Source organism: Ictidomys tridecemlineatus, chromosome 6 (genome assembly GCF_052094955.1).
Source record: "Ictidomys tridecemlineatus isolate mIctTri1 chromosome 6, mIctTri1.hap1, whole genome shotgun sequence".
Lineage (NCBI taxonomy): Eukaryota > Metazoa > Chordata > Mammalia > Rodentia > Sciuridae > Ictidomys > Ictidomys tridecemlineatus.
In genome coordinates, this window is record NC_135482.1 from 105453747 (window position 1) to 105472939 (window position 19193).

The 19193-nt window shown below is 38.6% G+C and overlaps 1 protein-coding gene across 1 annotated transcript in view; it reads right to left on the bottom strand.

The window, feature by feature from the left end:
- Galnt8 (polypeptide N-acetylgalactosaminyltransferase 8) overlaps positions 1 to 19193 on the bottom strand; it is a 51978-nt gene that overhangs the window by 25611 nt on the left and 7174 nt on the right. Inside the window, exons 3-4 of the mRNA XM_078015380.1 lie at positions 4626 to 4792; positions 227 to 410 (exon numbers count right to left, since the gene is read on the bottom strand). Of these exons, the coding sequence (XP_077871506.1) occupies positions 227 to 410; positions 4626 to 4792 (351 nt within the window). The remainder of the gene's footprint in view (positions 1 to 226; positions 411 to 4625; positions 4793 to 19193) is intronic.

The window sequence follows — 19193 nt, forward strand, 5'->3', positions numbered from 1 at the left end:
GTCCATCACATTCCACCATCATTGCTAACCCCTGCCCCCTCCCTTCCCCTCCCACCCCTCTGCCCCATTAGAGTTCATCTATTCCTCCCATGGAGCATCCCTTTGTTTAAAAGACTGGTATTGACTTTCCTATTTTTACAATATCCTGTCTTGTATTCTGAACATGTGTGATGTCTCTGATCGGTCCTTTCTCAGGGAAAAGAAAAGAAAACTCCTGGAACCTTACCACCCAACGTTCACTTCAATATGAGCATCCAAGATGGCAACCACATCAGCAGTGGCAGCTGCCCAGCCCGTGTTGCGTGCTTGAGCAAGACCTCTTCTCTCACTATGCCGTATCATTTTCAACAATCCAGGATACTTCTGGTTGTAAAGCTTAATCTTCTCATTCAAGGATACCTTTAGTTCTTCTGCCAACCAAACACACACCCACAGAAACACTGAGTGCAATAATCAATGTGGTACAGAAATTTGATACTATAATAGTGGTTGGATTACCATTGTAGGATAAGCAATTCTTCAACCTTGACCTGTACCATAGGTAATGTTTTCCTGCACATCATTCTTTTCTTTCTTTCACCCTGAGGTTTAATCTTATTACTCTTAATTTCCTTTACCTCACAATTAAATTGACAAGCCTACTTAGTAGGCACCAGCCACTGTTAGAAGTGCATTTTATACAATGAGAAATTCTTATGAGGATGGTAGGACAGACCTGGCCTTATGAAATTGGAGATGGTGATAGACAATTTTGCAGAGACAGCCTGGAACATCTTCTTCACAGCTAAACTCACAGGACTTTCTGAAAAACCTATAAACAACCGAGACTGATTTGTTTTGCATATTCCTGGTTGGCCTGCTGAAGGACTAACTGGGACAGAATGTGTAGACTAATCTTTTGCCAACTTCTTGCTAAAGAGTTTACTCCCCAAATTATGCAAACAAGATTCACTATTCCCAGACTGTTTAGAAGTTTTTTCTTCCCTCCCCCTCCTTCCTTTTTATAAAGCCTGTCTGTGCCTTTATTCTTTGACTCAGCCTAACAGCTGCTTTCTTTACATGTATGGAAACAACTTGCATGCAAATCACTAAGCCATGTGGAAAAACACCTAACCAAATGTCTCTGAGGTATTGACTGATGTTAACTCACTTAATTATCAAAGAATTCTATAAGATAGGCATTAGATTACAGATCACACCATCTCAAGGGCTGGGAGCACCTGGTGGATTTAGCAAGTCCTCTCCCCATCTCCTCTCCCCCACAGCCCAGGAATGAGATTATTGCTGGTTCTTTTCTCAAAAGACAAGTATACTTATGAGGCCTGGCATGGACAGGACCTGGGATCAATATATACCTGAATATGACTCTAGAATTTGTCCCATTTTAGAACTCTCCCATTTACACTCAAAATTAATTGATTGAATTATTGAAAGTGTAAAAAAAGAGCCAATGAGTCTAAGTCCACACCTGGAGGTATCCTTCCACAGGTGTGTCTTGCCTTACCAATTCAGATGGGACTTCTTGCAATCTCTTACAGCTTCCTGTGGATGTCAAACTCTAGTTGGATCACTATCGGATTCCATGCCACTTCCTATTTGGGGACGGTTTCTTCAACTTGGAAATAGCAGGTAATCTATCAAGACCTTTCCAACTCCCAAACTCTAATGAGCCACAGATTCTGAGTCACCCTCTCAGAAGAGCAAATTTGAAATGAGTAGCTAAGTATCACCCCCCAGGCCATTGTGAACCAAGATGATCAGATTCTTCCAGAATTTACGTGATCTCTTGGGTATTCCAGTTTCCAAAATGGTATCTTTTTTCCTGTGTGATTCTCTACATTCTCTATATAATAATCTTTATATATTGCAAATAGTCCAGCATGAGAATTGAAGATTTCTTCCAGGGTGCTTTTGGCTTCTGTGTCTTTGCTCACACCATTCTTTTCTCTGACTACCTATCCCCTCCTCATCCTAGCCCCTGAGTCATTCTTACTTTCTCTGCATTTTCAAAACCTAACAAGTTTTCAAATCCCAGTGTAAGCCCCACTCCTCAGGAAAGCCTCCCTACATGACCCCATCTCCCTCTCTGGGCTTCCTCATACTGACTGATAGTTCACTTAATTTGACAGAATTCTTCATACATTGAGGTACCCTTCCACAGATGTGCCTTTCCTGGCCAATTAAGATGGGAACATCTTGAAATTTCTGACAGCTTCTTCCATATATAGTGCTTAGCACATGGTAGAAACACAATAGCTGTTGATTGGAGAATGTGTCTAAAATTTGGAGAAAATTCAGGATTGTGCCTACATTGATATAATTTCCAAAAACTCTTAGATTAGCTCCAATGATGCTTAAGGCATTTGATTGATGCAAATAAAGTTTCACATCTAGAGGAAGGAAGGAAGGAAGGAAGGAAGGAAGGAAGGAAGGAAGGAAGGAAGGAAGGAAGAAACTTCTAATACAGTGAGCCTGTTCTGAGCACTTTACATATATTATTTAGTCCCCCACGTGGTCCTAGAAGGTAAACACCATTTATTTCCCCAATGTTACAGATGTGGACACTGAGATATGAAGTACTTGAGTGACTTGTTTCCAAATTCACATGGATAGTAAATTTCCCTGTAGTATGCACAGTAGAGACTTCCTATTTTTTCCTCAGCAGATTTCTAGGATATGCTCATTGAATGTCAGTGTAGCTGGTATTTCCATGGTTAATGAGAAATTAACTCCTGCTTCATTGACCAGTCAAGGAATGACTAACAGCTCCTCTTTCTGTGCCATTTCAAACAAATTATCTTTATGAAAAACAAAAATGGTTCCAAACCCAATCTAGAAGGATGGATTATTACAGTAATGCATCTTACAACATTGGGACCTTTGTTTGACTTGTCGTTAAATGTGTCTGCCCTATGTTGATAATAGTGTATAATCCATTTTATTGTTTCATAGGAAAAAGTCTTGAATGAAGTCTTAGCCACTCCCCATGGAGCATGGAATTATGTAACCATTATAGGGTTCTTTCTCCACCAAAAAAAAAAAAGTTTTAGTGGTCTTCTAGCTTAATGCTTGCATTTGCCCCATGACAAAGCAGAGTCCCAGAGGTAAAAGGACTTAGCTAAAATCATCTCAGGCTGCAAAAGACTTCAGCTGTCTTCAGCTATCATGGACAAATAACTGAAGATCCTATTTCTTGTTAGAAAGTCAGGTGAACAACTTGGTATCAGGCTTCACATCTGGAAATGAATGAAACCAGTCATGCTGTTTTCTTTGGGTTTCAGTGGAATTTCACCCTAGAAAATGTACCTCTTTATATCTTATTTAGTAACATTGGAATGACAAGAATGGGAGGCATATAATGGAAGAAAATAAATATTTTTTCAGTGTCTGGAAACCCAAAAGAGAAAGTTTTAAGTTGTCATTTTGTGTGTGTCTCTCTCCTCAGGGAAATCTTGAAACAACAATAACCCACCTGTACTTAAAGATGCCCAGGAAAGAGCCAAATCCTTCCTCTGAAGGGCCACTACTACAGAGCCTACACAGTTAGAAAATCCATCCTTATCACTAGCCCAACTTTACAACTTAATTCTAGTTTGTTTTATTTGGTGCCCAAAATTAATAAAACTAGAGCTAACTGGACATGATCAATGTATTATATCAGTGAAAATAGTGGTTAGAACAAGGGCTCTGAACTCAAGTTTATGGTCAAAACTTAATTCTATCACCAGCTATGCGATGTTCAGCAAGCTCTTTGATTAGTCTGCGCCATAATTTTTTACATCCATGTAAATGGTAAAAATACAAAAGTGGTTCCTTCCTCATATTGTTATTATCATGATTAAAACTGTTAACACACATAAAGTGTTTGGAACAAATAATGTTAGCTGCTCTAATTTTCTCATTTAATTCTCACTCTAATTCACGATATTTTTTATCAACATTCATGTTTCCATGTAAGGAGACCAGAGCGTGGAGAAGTTCAGTTACCTGAGGACATAGTGCTCAGAAGGAAGGAGCAGGGTCTATGAATTTAGAAGCAAGGATTCAGCAAGGTTCACTATCTGCCACTTCCCCACACGTCCTCCTTGACTGAGCTAGACCTCAGGAGATTCATCCTGTGAGCAAGAATCGTTGCCACTGCGGAGAGGTTTCAGCACCCAATGCTCTTTTACTCCAGACTTCAACACCAGTAGAGATTGGGTTGATATCTTTTCTTTTAAAGGTAGCTCTGAATCCCTTCCTGGTGTCTGAGGTCTTTTTGAGACCCCCGCCCTCCTCACATCATCAAGTCCCCTTCATGGTGCACAGAAAGGGCACAGATGGCTTTGGAGTCACACAGTCCCAGGACTGACCCCAGTTCCATACTGACTTTCCATGCAATTTTGGCACACTGCGTGATCTTTCTGTGTCTTAGTGGTCTCATCTATGCAACTGAGAAAATGATCTTCTCTTGGCTTTATGAAAATTAAACATGGTAAACCAAATAGCTCCTCAATAAATTTTACTTTTCTTTTTCCTACATGAGAAGCCCAAGGTATCCCAAACCTTAAGCTACAACCCCTTTCCAGCCAAGCACAGATGACAAATGGTAATTCTTATGATTATTCCTAGCTCAAGTTGCTCACCATTTGAGCTGAAATCATCCACCAAGATGATCTCTTTCAGCAACCGAGGTGGGGTCCGGCTGATGACACTGGTGATGGCCCGTTGTATAATGGACAGAGATTCATCCATGAATATGATGACGACACCAAGGGATGGGAGTAGGGAAGGGTATGACTTCTGAACACACCTATAAGAAACCATTTTGATAACCATGTTATTGATACTCAATTTTCCCTTTTACTACATATGATTTTTATATCAACCCATCAAACCCCCAACTCATTAGAGAGGGAAACAATTGTTTATCACATTAGCAAGGAGATTTTATATTTACTTATCCAAAATTATTCTGCAGCATGGATAAAATCCACTGAGTGTGTGTGTGTGTGTGTGTGTGTGTGTGTGTGTGTGTGTGTGTGTTACTGGGGATTGAACCTCTAACCCTGAGCTGTGTTCCCAGCCCTATTCATTTTTGTTTTGTTTTGTTTTTGTGGTGCTAGGGATTGAACCCATGGCCTTGTGCATGTGAGGCAAGCACTCTACCAGCTGAGCTATATCCCCAGCCCTCTTTCATTTTTTATTTTGAGATGGCCCAATACTTTTAAAATCAGTCTTCAGTCGACATTTCTACTCGAATACTCGTTATGTCCCCAAAGGAATTCCCATTCCTCTCCCAGGCCCAAGTAAGCTTCCATGTCAGCAGCCTTCTTTCTGTCATTGTCACCACCCTTTCCTCACGTTCTCAGACCTCTAATCACCTTTAACACAACCCTCTACTTCTTCACTATAGGCAGAAGGCAAACTTTCCAGAGAACTGTGCTTAATCCCTTTTTAAGTTATACACCACATTTATGGAATGCCTACCATATGCTAGACACTAGTTTACCCTTATTTTTATAGATTGAAGTGTGATTGATACATTGAAAACATCACACATTTAATGCATACGAATTTGATGGGTTTGGAAAGATGCATGAACCTATGATACCATCAAATCCCCTTCGTGGTGCATGGAAAGGGCACAGATGGCTTTGGAGTCACACAGTCCCAGGACTGACCCCAGCTCCATACTGACCAAACATTTCCACCACAAAAATTTCCTTGTATTCCTTTGCTTTGTGTGCATATCTAAGAACACAATATAAAATCTACCCTCTTGACAAATATTTAAGTATATAAAGCTGTATTATAAACTATAGGCACCATGTTGTACAGCAGGTGTCTAGCATTTACTCATCTTGTATAAATGTAATTTTGTACCCATTGAGCAAGTCCTTGTTTTTAAACACAACTGTTGAGATATAATTTACAAACAATAAAATTCACACATTTAAAAGTGAATCATCCAATGCTTTTTGTAATAGTCACAAAGTTGAATAACTGTCAGCACTACCTGATTTTAAAATATTTTCATCACATAAAAAGAAACCCTGTAACATTAACAATCACTCTCCATTTCTCCCCAACCCATTCCACCTCTGTCCCCTCAGCCATAGGCATCCATGAATCTCACTTCTATTTCTACAAAATTACCTATTCTGTACCTTTCATGTAAATAGAATTGCCTAACATATGGTCTTTTGTATCTAGCTTATTTTCACAGCTTATCAGTGTTGTAATAGGTATCGGTACTTCATTCCTGTTATTGTCAAATAATATTCCATTGTATAAATATGTCACATACTGTTTATCCATTTACCAATAAATGGACATTTCGGATATTTCCACTTTGGGGCTATTATGAATAATGATGCTCTATGAACATTCTTGAACACGTGTTTGTATTTGTACGTGTTTTCATTTCTGATACAAAGTCATGACAGTGTGCCTGATGACAATGTTTCTATACCACAGGGTTTCCATAAGATTAAATTGCCAAGTGACATCATAGCTGTTTTTGTTTCTGCAAGTATACTGTATGAGGTTCACACAGTGATGGGGTCACTTGACCAGGCATTTCTCAGAACTGACCCACCATTCAGTGATGCATATTGTAGTCAAAGTCCCAAAAGAAAAATGAGAAAGTTGAGGAGCGGTTAAGTATGGAGATTTTAAAAACACATTTTGAAGAAATAATAACCAAGGCATCATTACGCAGCACATGACCTTATTTTATTTTTAATCCTGGCATCCTCGGAGATGCCCCTGGGTCACAGTAGCTTATGGTTCAAACAGTGTACAGAGGTTGGGCTTATGTCCCTAGTACTATTGAAGTTTCAGCTGTTTGTCAATGGATCTGTGTGCAGGTCGATAAATGGTTAAAAGTCTTTCCTTTTTCTTACTCTGGTTCCTGGGTGGGTTTGGCCCAGTGCTTGCACAAAACCTTGTAGATCACCCAGGGATGGGTGTGATCCCAGGACAGCTATGCTTGGCTGTCTCTTTCCATGGTGTTGTCTGTTAAATTTCTGCATGTTCCTCCATCTTACTATTCATATTGTGGGGCTATGAGTATCCTCCTAAATGTTCTCCACCAAGAATTTCATTGATTCAGACAACATCATTAGGCATGGACTTCTTCATGCTCTGTTCTGAATAAGGTCAATCCCTTAAACCGGGCTAGGAGGTTTTCATCCTGTCTTTCCTTCTACGCTGGACTTTGGCAGCAGTGCACAAGAGCTGGGGGTGGGAACAGGATCTCACTTTTGGAATGACACCCTGCTCTGCAGGAAGACACTGAGGAGGGGGAGTTTGGGAATTTGGGAGTGGAGGCAGCAGCCCCTGGATTTCTTAGCCTTTCCATTCTAGTGTGGAACATCCACTGTGCAAACAAGTTGGGGAAGAAGAAAACAGAACCCAGCATTCTTGGCCAGACTCAGCAACAGTTGAAATTCTACCTTAGGAGTAGGAAGTAGGGCAAGGTGGAGGGGAGGAGTCACAGTAGACTCCACTAGGAACAGAATTTTTGCATCCCAAGAATGGCGAAGATGTGAAATATGGTTGGCCTGCCCTTCCCAGCGTGAAACCACTGCCCTGAGCTGGGAGCTGCAGGGAAAAGCAGCCCTCTATCTCTTGACCATACCCACTCAGAGCAGAGAAATTTAGGTAGAGTTTCTCAAAGCTAGAGCTGGGGGTGGTGTGGAGGGAGCAAGTGGGGGGCGGGGGGGGTCATTCATATGCCACAGATTCCCACTGATCTTAATGATACATTCCTATGAGAATGTTTCTGCATTTGCTCTGTGCCCTCAAGATAAATTCTGAAAACACTGAGTGATTCTTTTTTTATAATTTTCTCCAGTCGGATGGTTGTTTTACTAGGGAGGAAAGATGCTGCACTCAACATTCTGCCATTCTGGAAGAAAGCCTCAATCCTTACTTTTATTTAAAGTAGTTGCCAATATTCTTGTTTTAAATCCAGATTTCTGGCGTCTCTGACAAGCAGACATTTGTCTCACTGAAACCTCCTTCCCAGAGGATAACACCTCCTCTGATCAGAGTCAAGAGTTGTTAGAAATGCTCACAGCACATTCTCCCTGGTCACCTCAGGCCCCACCCAAACCTCTCTTTGCATCATGGATGTCTGTCGGTATTTAGTTGCAGCCCCTGAGATTTCAGTGCATTTTAAGCCCAGATCACAGGCAGCTGGATGAATGCACAGAGTGTTAAAAGCACGCATATTATTTGAAGAACTGTGCTGTTCAGTCGTCATGGCCAGAGGTGGGACTGCACACACCAGCAGGGAACAGACCACAAAGGCTAACAAGATTGGACTGTATCCTAGAGGTACTCATGGAATTTAAACAAAGAATGGGTATGATCGAATTAATGCTTTTAATAAGTTCTTGCAGCCACCATGAACACAGCAGTTTTGGATCTTAAATGTCTCACGAAGGCCCATGTGTTAAAGGCTTGATCTCTGTGTCACTATTGGGAGGTGGTAGAACCTGTAAAAGGTGGGAAATGATAGAAGTTCTTCAGAGCATTGGGGGACAAGATTCAAAGCAGAGGGACCACAGTGCCTTCCTCTTCCTTCCTTTCATTTCCCAGCCAGGAAGTGGGCAGCTCTGCTCCACCTGTGCTCCCACCATGATGTGCTGCCTCCCCACAGGCGCCAAAGCAACAGAATCAACCAACCATGGACTGGACCTCCAAAGCTGTGAGTCATAATAAACCTTTTACTTTTGTAAGTTGATTTCTCTGGTATCTGTTCCTAGTGACAGAAAGCTGACTATAGCAGAAAGCAATTAGCCACAGGGGGTTTCCATAACACAGGTGGAGGATCTTTCTCCTCAGATCCTCCCTGGAGAAAGAAAGGAGTGAAAAGAGTTTCTTTCTCAAACTCTAAGGTGCACACACACACCACCTGATTCAGCAGGCCCGGGTGGAACCTGAGATCCAGAGTTTCTATCAGGCTCCCAGGTGACAACAATGCTGTAAGATTGGCATTCCTCCAAGTCAGCTCTGTCATTTTCTATGGGCATGATCTCTTGTACCTCCCTTTCCTTATCCGTAAAACGGTAGTAGCAGTAATAATAATGATGTTCACATCAAAATATTATTATGAGATTCAAATGTGGTCACGTGCATAAATTGCTTGTAATAAAAGAAGTTCAATAAATGTTAGTTGTTATTCTTGCTACTTAACCAACTTCTTGTTATTTTTGTAATTCTCCCTTGGACAACAGCATCCTTTATTAAGCCAGGAGAAATAAGAGAAGAAAAAGAAATTGACACATTTAGAAATTGGCCACATTGAGTGTGGGGGTGCCCCTGAGTCACATCATGGATTTTCTAGCAGGTCATTGTATATATGGTTCCAGGATCTCAGCAGAACAGTTTGAATTAGAGATGTGTAGATTTAGGAGGCATCACCACGAAGGTGTTGGTTGAATTCCTTATTGGGTAAAATCATCTGAGTTATAAACAGGAAGGAGCCTCATGTTAAAGCCTGAAGCTCATCAATATTTAAAGCACAGGTAGAAGAACCTGACAGAGAACTTTAAATTCTTTAAAGCACAGTGGCAGTTCTTAGTGTCAGGAACAGAATGGTTATATAATAAATATGTATGTAATTGAGAGTAAGAATAGGTAATTATGTTAAATTGAAGGCTGATTAAAATTCAGTTCCACTTCTCTTCCCTCTAATTCACATAATTGCATCATCAAACTTTTAGATTTTCTTTTTCTCCACAATGCCTCCCATGCTTCTTTTTTAATTTTTTCATGGAAATAATCTAAATGCTTTCACAACACTTTTCTTATCCATACCCCCACCTTCTCTTCCCCACTTTATATCAAGAAAGGCAGAAAATAAGGTTCCTATGATTCCAAAAAGCATGATTTCCTCCTCTATGCTTCCCTAGCAGCTGACCTGGAATGTACCGCAGTACTCTTCTAATGGAATTTTGTGTTCCAATGTTCTATGTCTGTGCTGCACTTTGTGACAAACCACCAGCTTCATGTGGCTGTTGAGAACTTTTAATATGATTAATGTAAACAATAAGCTAAAAATTGAATTTATGTTCATCACCTTAAATTTTAATAACAAGACTATATTAGATGATGCTAGAACAAATATTTTTTAAATAATTGTTGATTGAAGGACATCTAGAGGAACCAGTCTTTAGCAACTCCTCCCAATATAGTCATGATTATGATAACACACACAGACAAGCACCTGTCTATGTGTGTTATCACAGAAATAATAAGGTAAGTTCTAAGTGTTAGTGGTAGAAAGATAAATTTAAAGGATATCACAATTTCACCCAAAACTACTGTGGTATAGAACAGACAAACTGATTTGTGCACAAGCAAACAGGTTTTCACCCTTACACAGGGATTTCCTCAGGCAAATTACACCAGCCCCACCGCCAGCTCTGTAGGCAATGCAGCCTATACAGTCACACACAGAAACCACACTTAGAGGGACTCCTCACTTGATTTAATGCTTTACCATCATCATTTGAAATTTTTATTTTAATTATTTGTTTACTTTGGTACTGGGGATCGAGCCCAGGGATGCTTTACTACTGAGCTACATCCCCAGTCTTTTTACTTTTACTATTCTAAGTTGCTTAGGGCCTCCACTAAATTGCTGAGGCTGGCCTTAAACTCATCCTCCTGCCTCAGTCTCCTGAGTAATTTGTGTGACAGGCATGTACCATTGCATCCAGAGAATTTTAAATTATTTTTTAAACAAAAGGATTTTGCAATTGTATTGTACTCTGGGCCCTGTGAATTATGTAGCTGGTCCTGTCCACAGCATTTTGGTAGACTCTGTCCAACAGTTTGTTGGTGTTAATATCTACCCAAACTCAATAAAGTCACAGACCAATCGCACACAACAGTCTCTCAAGCAGCTTTTATCATCTCTGGAAGGTAAAGAGGACATGACCACATAAGAACTGTGACATCTTTCTAGTATCAGACAGCTATTTAGAAAACTGCCAAAACCTAGCAACTACAGTCACTTTGCATGTCTTTTGGCAGGAAGTTAGAGTAAATGGGCACATCTCTACTAAATTTAAGATGTAATGATAACCCTCATTTATTTACTAAGTTACGACCTTCTCAAAGAAAGTCATTGATGCTGGGCACACACTCCCAGCAGCTTGGGAGGCTGAGGCAGGAAGATCACAGTTTGAAGTCAGCCTCAGCAAATGAGCAAGGCCATAAGCAACTTAATAAGACCCTGCCTTAAAGTAAAAACTAAAAAGTGCTGAGGATGTAGCTCAATCTGGTAAAGCACCTCCAGTTCAATTCTCAGTACCTTTCTACCAGAAAAAGGAAATCAGTGGAGTGGCCTTGCCTGTAGTTCTCAAACCATACAGGTTTCTATGATGCTTTAATTCTGAAATTCTTAGGCATCTGAGTTACATATTTTTTAATGAATAGCAGGAAAAAAGAGTATTCAATTGGTTTATAAGTATCCAGTATAATTAAATGATATTCAGGTACAGAATATTTCATTCATAAATATTTTTCAGCCACAGTAATACTTTCTGACAAGCAGTTTCATGAGTTAATTCCTATGGAATTAAACCTGAATGCTCCAAAATTAAATTTGGATAAGACAGCTTCAATCACCAATAGCTCCCAACATATCATTCTCATACCTAAAGCACAAAATTATGCAAGGGACTCAAGAGAAAATTTGTCAGGTTCTACTTGACTCCAATCTCACAAGGAGCAAATAGTAAAACATGTGCTACCTTCTCCTCCTTCCTTGCTCATGTCAGACATTGCCAATAGATCATAGCACTCATGCACTTGACCCTATGGACTCAAAAGTCTTCTCAACATAAAATACTTCAGGTAGTCACTACCAGTCACTAAGAGTCATCATGAACAAAGAAAACTTTTTTTCTTATCATCCTTTCACAAGCTAATAAGACAGAAAGGTTTCTCTAAATATGTTAACTGCAGAACATCCCAGGTAAGGTAATCTACCCCAGACAAAGTTCATCTTGAAATAAGGAGGCCTTTGTGGAGAAGTAGCTTCCCCACTCGCCCTCTAAGGCTCACCTTTGCCTTCTCATTCAGAGAAACAGGATTCTAGGAAATCTCTTCTTGGTGATATGATGGAAAATACCAATTCGTCATCTGTCAGGCCAAGGTTTGGGCCTCTGCCATGCAAAACATGAGTTAAAGATCAGCTCTCTGTTTGGAGTGTTTGGTTTTTTTTAGAACCTCTATTTCCCTATTGAGGTGATCTTTTGCTTCTTGGATTTGTTTATGTAGCTCCTTGTTGAAGTGATCTCTCACTGCTTGTATTTGTTCTCTTATATCTTCCTTGAGTACACAGAACATTTTAACCATGTATATCCTGAACTCTTTCTCATCGTTTTTTTCTGCAGTGGTGTCTTGATTTGTTTGTGGCACTTTCTTCCCTTGTCTTTTCATGTTGCTCATGTGTCTTCCTTTCCAGCCATGTGGGTCTGGGGTGTTATTACTCTATAGGTTTGTAGTGCTCTTGTAGGGTTCCAAGATCCCTCCTTTATGGGGAAGAACAATATTAACTGATCCCAATATGCACAATATATCATCTATGAACAATCTGTTGTTATTAAGACATTTACAATTTAGTCTCAATGCACAGAAATGTTGGATGCAATTATTATCTAAAATATAATCAGTAGTTTCATAAAAAGGTTTACAGTTTCTGATGGTGGACAATGAACTGGGGGTGAAGAGTAGGACAATATGCTGAAGGGGGAAAGATGTGAGGGTATAGAGTTAGTAAACCTTAGGAAATGTGAAAGAGAAATCTAATGAAGAGGGTTAGTAGCAAGAAAATAGACAGGAGGTAATTTGGGGTAGGCAAGTATGTGGGAAGACAGTAGAGTACATAAAACAAACACACATATGTATTTAGAAAAATACAGGATGTAAAAATAGTAAAATTTGGAGGGGGAAAGAAAAATGAAACAAGGAAAAAAAGGGGCATATACAACACCTCTAAATTATATTATTCAGATGACTCAGTTCTCAAAATCCTATTTCATACAAAGTTCTTGGTTTCACATATGTGGGTATGTGAGGGCTGGAGGATAGAGGGGTAGAAGAGAAAGAGGAAAAAATATATAACTGGAAAGAAGAAACCAGGGTTGTTGCTAGTTTTAGAGATGCGTTTTTGTTGTTGTTGTTGTTGTGGTTGGTTGGTTTCTGTTTCTCATCCAATAGGTGTGAAGAGAAACAGAAAAGCTGTTTTAAGCTGGTGTCTCTGCCCTCAGGATGGTGTAGGTAACTGGGTGGGAGGATTGATCCCGGTGTAGGGCGTCTGGAAGTGGAGAGTGCCACTTGCCAGTCTCTGCAGGAAGACTGCACCTCATGGGTCCCTTTTTGGGACCACTCGTCTGACTTGAGCACCTAGTATTGTCTCCCTCTCTTGCCTGGAGATTTCCCAGCTCCTGATCTCTCTGTTAGGCTCCAAAATTTAGTTCCATCCTCTGTCAATTAGCAGTTCTCACCTGTGGGACCTCTCATAGCCAGGCTCATGCCAGGTGAGCAACGCCCTGGTTGCACTGCACACCTGCCCAACTGGGAGCTGTTTTTGTGTTGAGTTGGTCACTGTACTGAGGTCGCCGCTGGGGTGGGGGTAGGGGAAGAGTTGGATACCTGGTACCTGGCCAGATGGAGATCCGATCTGAGAGCTGAGAGCTGCCCCCACCAAATATGGTGAGAAAGGTTACCCAAGATGGAGTCGGTCTGCTTCTAGAACCGGGGTGTCTGGTAGGGTGGGGGAGCCTTGTGCTGTGGGTAGGTCGTCCCTGAGTGACCTGCATGGGAGCGGGGCGCAATCTGGAGTTCTGCAGAGGTGCTGGATCAGTGATTCTGCTAAGCTGCTTGAGAGCTGTGGGTGACCTACAACTGCGGGCTTTGGGTTTCGGGCGCTGGGGATTCAGAGTCCTGCTCCAATGCTAAGGCTCTGAGCCCTGTGCAGGGGGCCACAGCACTGATGATTTCTGAGGAAATTAGCTATATAGGGGTCCTCTTACACTCTCTTAAGATGCATTATTCCGACTAGGTGAGACCTGGATCATGGAGCAACACAGGGTGCTGCCTGCCTCTGACCTGCCATCTTGGAATCCTCAAGATCAGCTCTCAAATGAGAACTATTTGGATGGATGATTGACAATATAAAGAGAAAGAAATTTTTAAATTGCTCACAATTCATTGTTCATTTACTATCTCCCCAGTACGGTGCTACAAGACTCTCACTTAGAAGCCACGACTTATGATTTCATAACCCCTAAAGAAATATTAATAATACTTATAAACTTCCAAGACACATTCAGGAAGCTCAATGAACTCCAAGTAGGGTACATGAAGAGATACCCACCAAGATATATCATAATCCTAATGCTGGAAACCAAAGATTAAACAGAAAAACTTGAAAGAAGCAAAAGAAAAATGACATCACATACAAAAGAGAACCCCAATAAGGATAGTTGGCATCTTATAAAAATCAGTGGAGGCCAGAGGCAGAGGGATGACATTTTTAAGATACCAAATAAAAGTATTAAACAAGCATATTTTATCTTATATATTTCAAATATGAAGGCAAAATAAAGATGCTGGAAAATTAACAAATGCTGAGATAGTTTGTTGCCACCCTGCAAGAAATACTAAGTTCTTTAAGCTGAAAGCAAGTCATCCAGTATAGTAATTCAAATGCGCGCACACCATACACACACACACACACACACACACACACACACACACACAGCAAAAGAAATACGGGCAAAAGTAATTATGGGATTATTAAAGAAATAGTATAAATTACTTTTAATTGTAATTTAAAAGAAATTGTATAAAACAATGTGGGGATATATATATCCATACATACATAAATTTTATATATACTTATTTATATTTTATACACATATACTCGTATTGTTGGGTCCATAACACAGAGAAATACAATGTATTTGACAATAAGAGCACAAGGGAGGTAGGTGGAAGTAGAGCCAGGTCAAAGTAAGAAAATGACACAGATAACAAATTGATCCAAAGGAACCAATATGCAGAATCAGACACAGTAAAAAGAAGGTAAATACAACAAAGTCTGCAATTTATACTTTCTTTCATTTTTTTCATCTTTTTAATTAGAAAAAAATTTATCATTATAACAGTATGAGGGCATTTGTACCATACTTAAATGTAATATGTGTTAGAAAAACAGAAAAAAAGAGTAATAGAGCAACATAGAAATGGCCTCTCTATATCTCAGTAAAATTAAGTATAAATCTAAGACAATTCTGATCAGTTAAGATGTATGTGATAAGCCCTATAGAAACTGCTAAGAAAATAACTAAAAATAGTGGAAATCAGAGAAATGATTTTACTGTGATATTAGAAAGTGCTTGTTTAATGAAAAAAGATAATCAGTAAAGGAGGGATCATAGGAAAAGACAAAAAAATAGAAAAAGGAAATAAAATAGCAGGCATATCAATAAAAACATGAATGAGGTGACCCAGTCAAAAAAAGTAGAAACCACCATGTTGTTGTTTTAAAAAGTCCAACTACACACAGTTACAGGAAATATTGAAAGCTACAAAGAGGTTGAAATGAAAGGAGAGAAAATGATGTGCCCCATAAACAGCAAGCATAGGAAGCTGGCACAGCTACACTAACATCAGACAAAATAGATGTTAAAACAAAAATGCTACTAGTGATACCAGGGGGACTTTCTGGTGGCAAACTGATTAATCCATAAATAAGATGAAACAATTACAAATATATTGCTAACAACAGAATCCCAAGACACACGAAATGAAAACTGACATAATTGAAGGGATAGACAATTCAACAATGATAGCTGGGGATTCAGTACTCCCCTTGCAACTGTGCGCAGAATAACCAGACAGAAGAGAACAAGGAAATGGAAGACTGAAGCACTATCACCAGTTAAAGTGACCTGACAACTACATAATGCTCCACCCAACAAGAGTAAATACACATTTCTCTCAAAACCACAGAAATGACATTCTTGGGGACAGACCATATGCTATCATAAAAGAGTCCTCAGTAAATTTAAAAGGATTAAATTCACACGAAATGTGATTCTCTGATCACAATGAAATTTAAACACATTCTTAAAGAATTAATGGGCCAAAGAAGAAATCACAAGGGAAATTAGAACATGCCTTAAGAAAAAATTAGAACATGCCTTAAGAAAAGATAATTGGAAACAAGAACACAACATACCCAAATTTATGAGATATAGCTGCAGAAAAGCTATGTTAAAAAGGAGAAGAGAGATCTCCATTCAATAATCTAAGCTTCCATTGTAACCAACTATAAAAAAAGAGCTGGGAAATTCTCTTTCTATTTTAAAATACAAAGCAAGGAGAGGGAAGGAAAATAATAAAGATGAGAATAGAAATATGTAAGTTAGAGAATAGATACTCAGTATCAGAGAAAGCAGATGAAAAAATGGTTTTTTGAGAAGATCAACAAAATTTTCACTCATTAGCAAGACTGAATAAGACAAAAATGAAAAATCCTCAAATTACCAAAATAGTAATAAAATTGGTCCATCATCATACTCCTTACAGATATTTTAAAGATTATAAAAGAATACTTTAAACAACTGTCTGCCAACAAATTAGGTAACTTAAATGAAATGGAAAAGTTACTAGAAAGACAGAAAACTAGCTCAAGAAGAACTAGAAATCTTCATAGAACCACATCAGGCAAAGAGATTAAATTACTAATAAAAATATTACTCACTACAAGGCTGGAGATGTTGCTCAGTGGGAAAGTGCTTGCCTGGCATGCATGAAGCCCTGGGTTCCATCTCCAGTACCACCCCATCCCGCCAAAAAAAAAAAAAAATTGCTCATTACAAAAGGACCAGGTCCAGATGCTTTTACTCCTCCAAAACATAGAAGAGGAAGAAAAACTTCCAAATTATGAGACCTGACTTATCCAGATACCAAAATCAGATAAAAATATCCTGAATAAACAAAATTAAAAACCAGTGTGTCTTATGAATACAGACACACACCAAAAAAAAATGTTTTTAAAATAGGAGCAAACCAAATTCAGCAACATGGAGAAAAGATTATACACTGTGACCACATGGGATTTAATGCCAAGAATTTGAAATTGGTTTGACATCCTAAAACCATATAAATAAATTTTAATGTAATATATCATATGAATAGCTAGTGAACAAAAACCTCACGGACATCTTAATAGACACATAAAAAGACACAAAATTTAATGCTCCTTTATGGTAAAAGAGAGAGAAAACACTAAACAAACTAGTCATAGAATGAAATTTCTAGTAAGAGGCATGTATAAAAAAACCCACAGCTTTTTGTGAAATAGTGCTTTCCCGCCCATAATGATGAATAATACAAGGAAATCACTTCTCACTAATTACGTTCAGCATCACAATAGAGGTTCCAACCAGGCAATTAGAAGGAAAATGAAATGAAAGGCTTTATGTGGGAAAGGAAGAAATACAACTATCTTTTTTGCAGATGGCATAATTTTATATATAGAAAAGCCCTTAAAACCCACTAAAAAGCTATTAAAATACATTAGTTCAGTGAGGTTGTACAAAAATCAGTTGTGTTTTTATAGGCTTACAATGAACAGATTGAAAAAGAAATTGAAAAAACAATCTATCAGATTCCTCAAAAACTAAGAATGGAACCACCATATGACCCAGCTATCCCATTCATTTGTATTTATCCCAAGGAACTAAAATCAGCATACTCTAGTGACACAGTCCCTTCAGTGTTTATAGAAGCCTAATTCACAGTAGACAAATTATGGAATCAGTCCAAATGCCCCTCAATAGATGAATGGATCAAGAACATGTGATATATATACACAATGGAGTTTTACTCAGCCTTAAAAAGAACTAAATATTGGCATTTGCTGGTGAATGAACAGATATGAAAAACATCATGCTAAGTGAAATAAGCCAGACTCAGAATATCAAGGGTTGAATGTTTTCTCTCATATGTGGAAATTATAGCAAAGGGGGGAAGGCAGTAGGGGAAGGGATTGGATATTATAAGCATATAAGCAAATTTTTTTGCCATATGCACATCTGATAGAGCACTAATCTTCAGGATATATAAAGAATTCAAAAAACTTAAAACAAAACAAAAAAAAAACCCAATCAATAAATGGACTAAGGAGCTGAACGGACGCTTCTTAAAAGGTGATATACAATCCAAAAAAATGCAAAACTCATATTTTGAAAACTCAAAACATTGTTGAAGGAAATTTTAAAAGACCTAAATAAATGGAAATATTTCCCATGTTCATGAACTGGAATATTAGTTAAGATATTCTATAAATTGATCTACTGATTCAAGGCAATCCCTATCAAAATCCTGATGGTTTTTTTTCAGAAATTAATAAGTGAATCCTAAAATTCATAGAAATTCATGTATCTAAATAGACAAAACAATCTTAAAAAAGAAGAAATGTTGAAAACTCACTTTATTACATTTTGAAACTTGCCACAAAACCAGTGTTACCACAGTGGTCTGTCATTTATCACAAGGGTCAGGTAAACATGAGGCAAAGAGAACTGATACCTAGAAACAAACCTTTGTGATTCTGCCCAATTGATTTCAACAAGAGTACCAAGAGAACACATGTGGCAAAACTTATCTCTTCACTGGAGGGTGGTAGGACAGCAGGATAATGACCAGACCACATCCAAAAGAATAAAGTTGGACTCCTATACCATATACACATTGCTGTATATAAAATTCACCTAAAATGGCCCCCAAATTTTAAAACTGAAACTACAGAACTCTTGGAAGAAAACATAGGTATAAATCTTCGTTACCTTGCCTTCAGCAATAGTCTCTTATATATGACACCGAAAATACAAGCAACCAAAGAGAAAATGGATAAATTGGACATCATCAAAATTTAAAACATTTGTGCCTCAAATAAGACCACCAGGACAGTGAATAGACAACCCACATACTAGGAGAAAATATTTGCATGTTTCTAATAGGAATTTATATTTATGATATATAATGAATAATGGCAAATAAACCAATTTTGAAAAGGAGGCATCTCTGAATTTCTCCAAGGAAAACATACAAATGGTAAATAAACACATGAAAAGATGTCCATCATCATTAGGCCTTCAAGAAATTGAAAACAA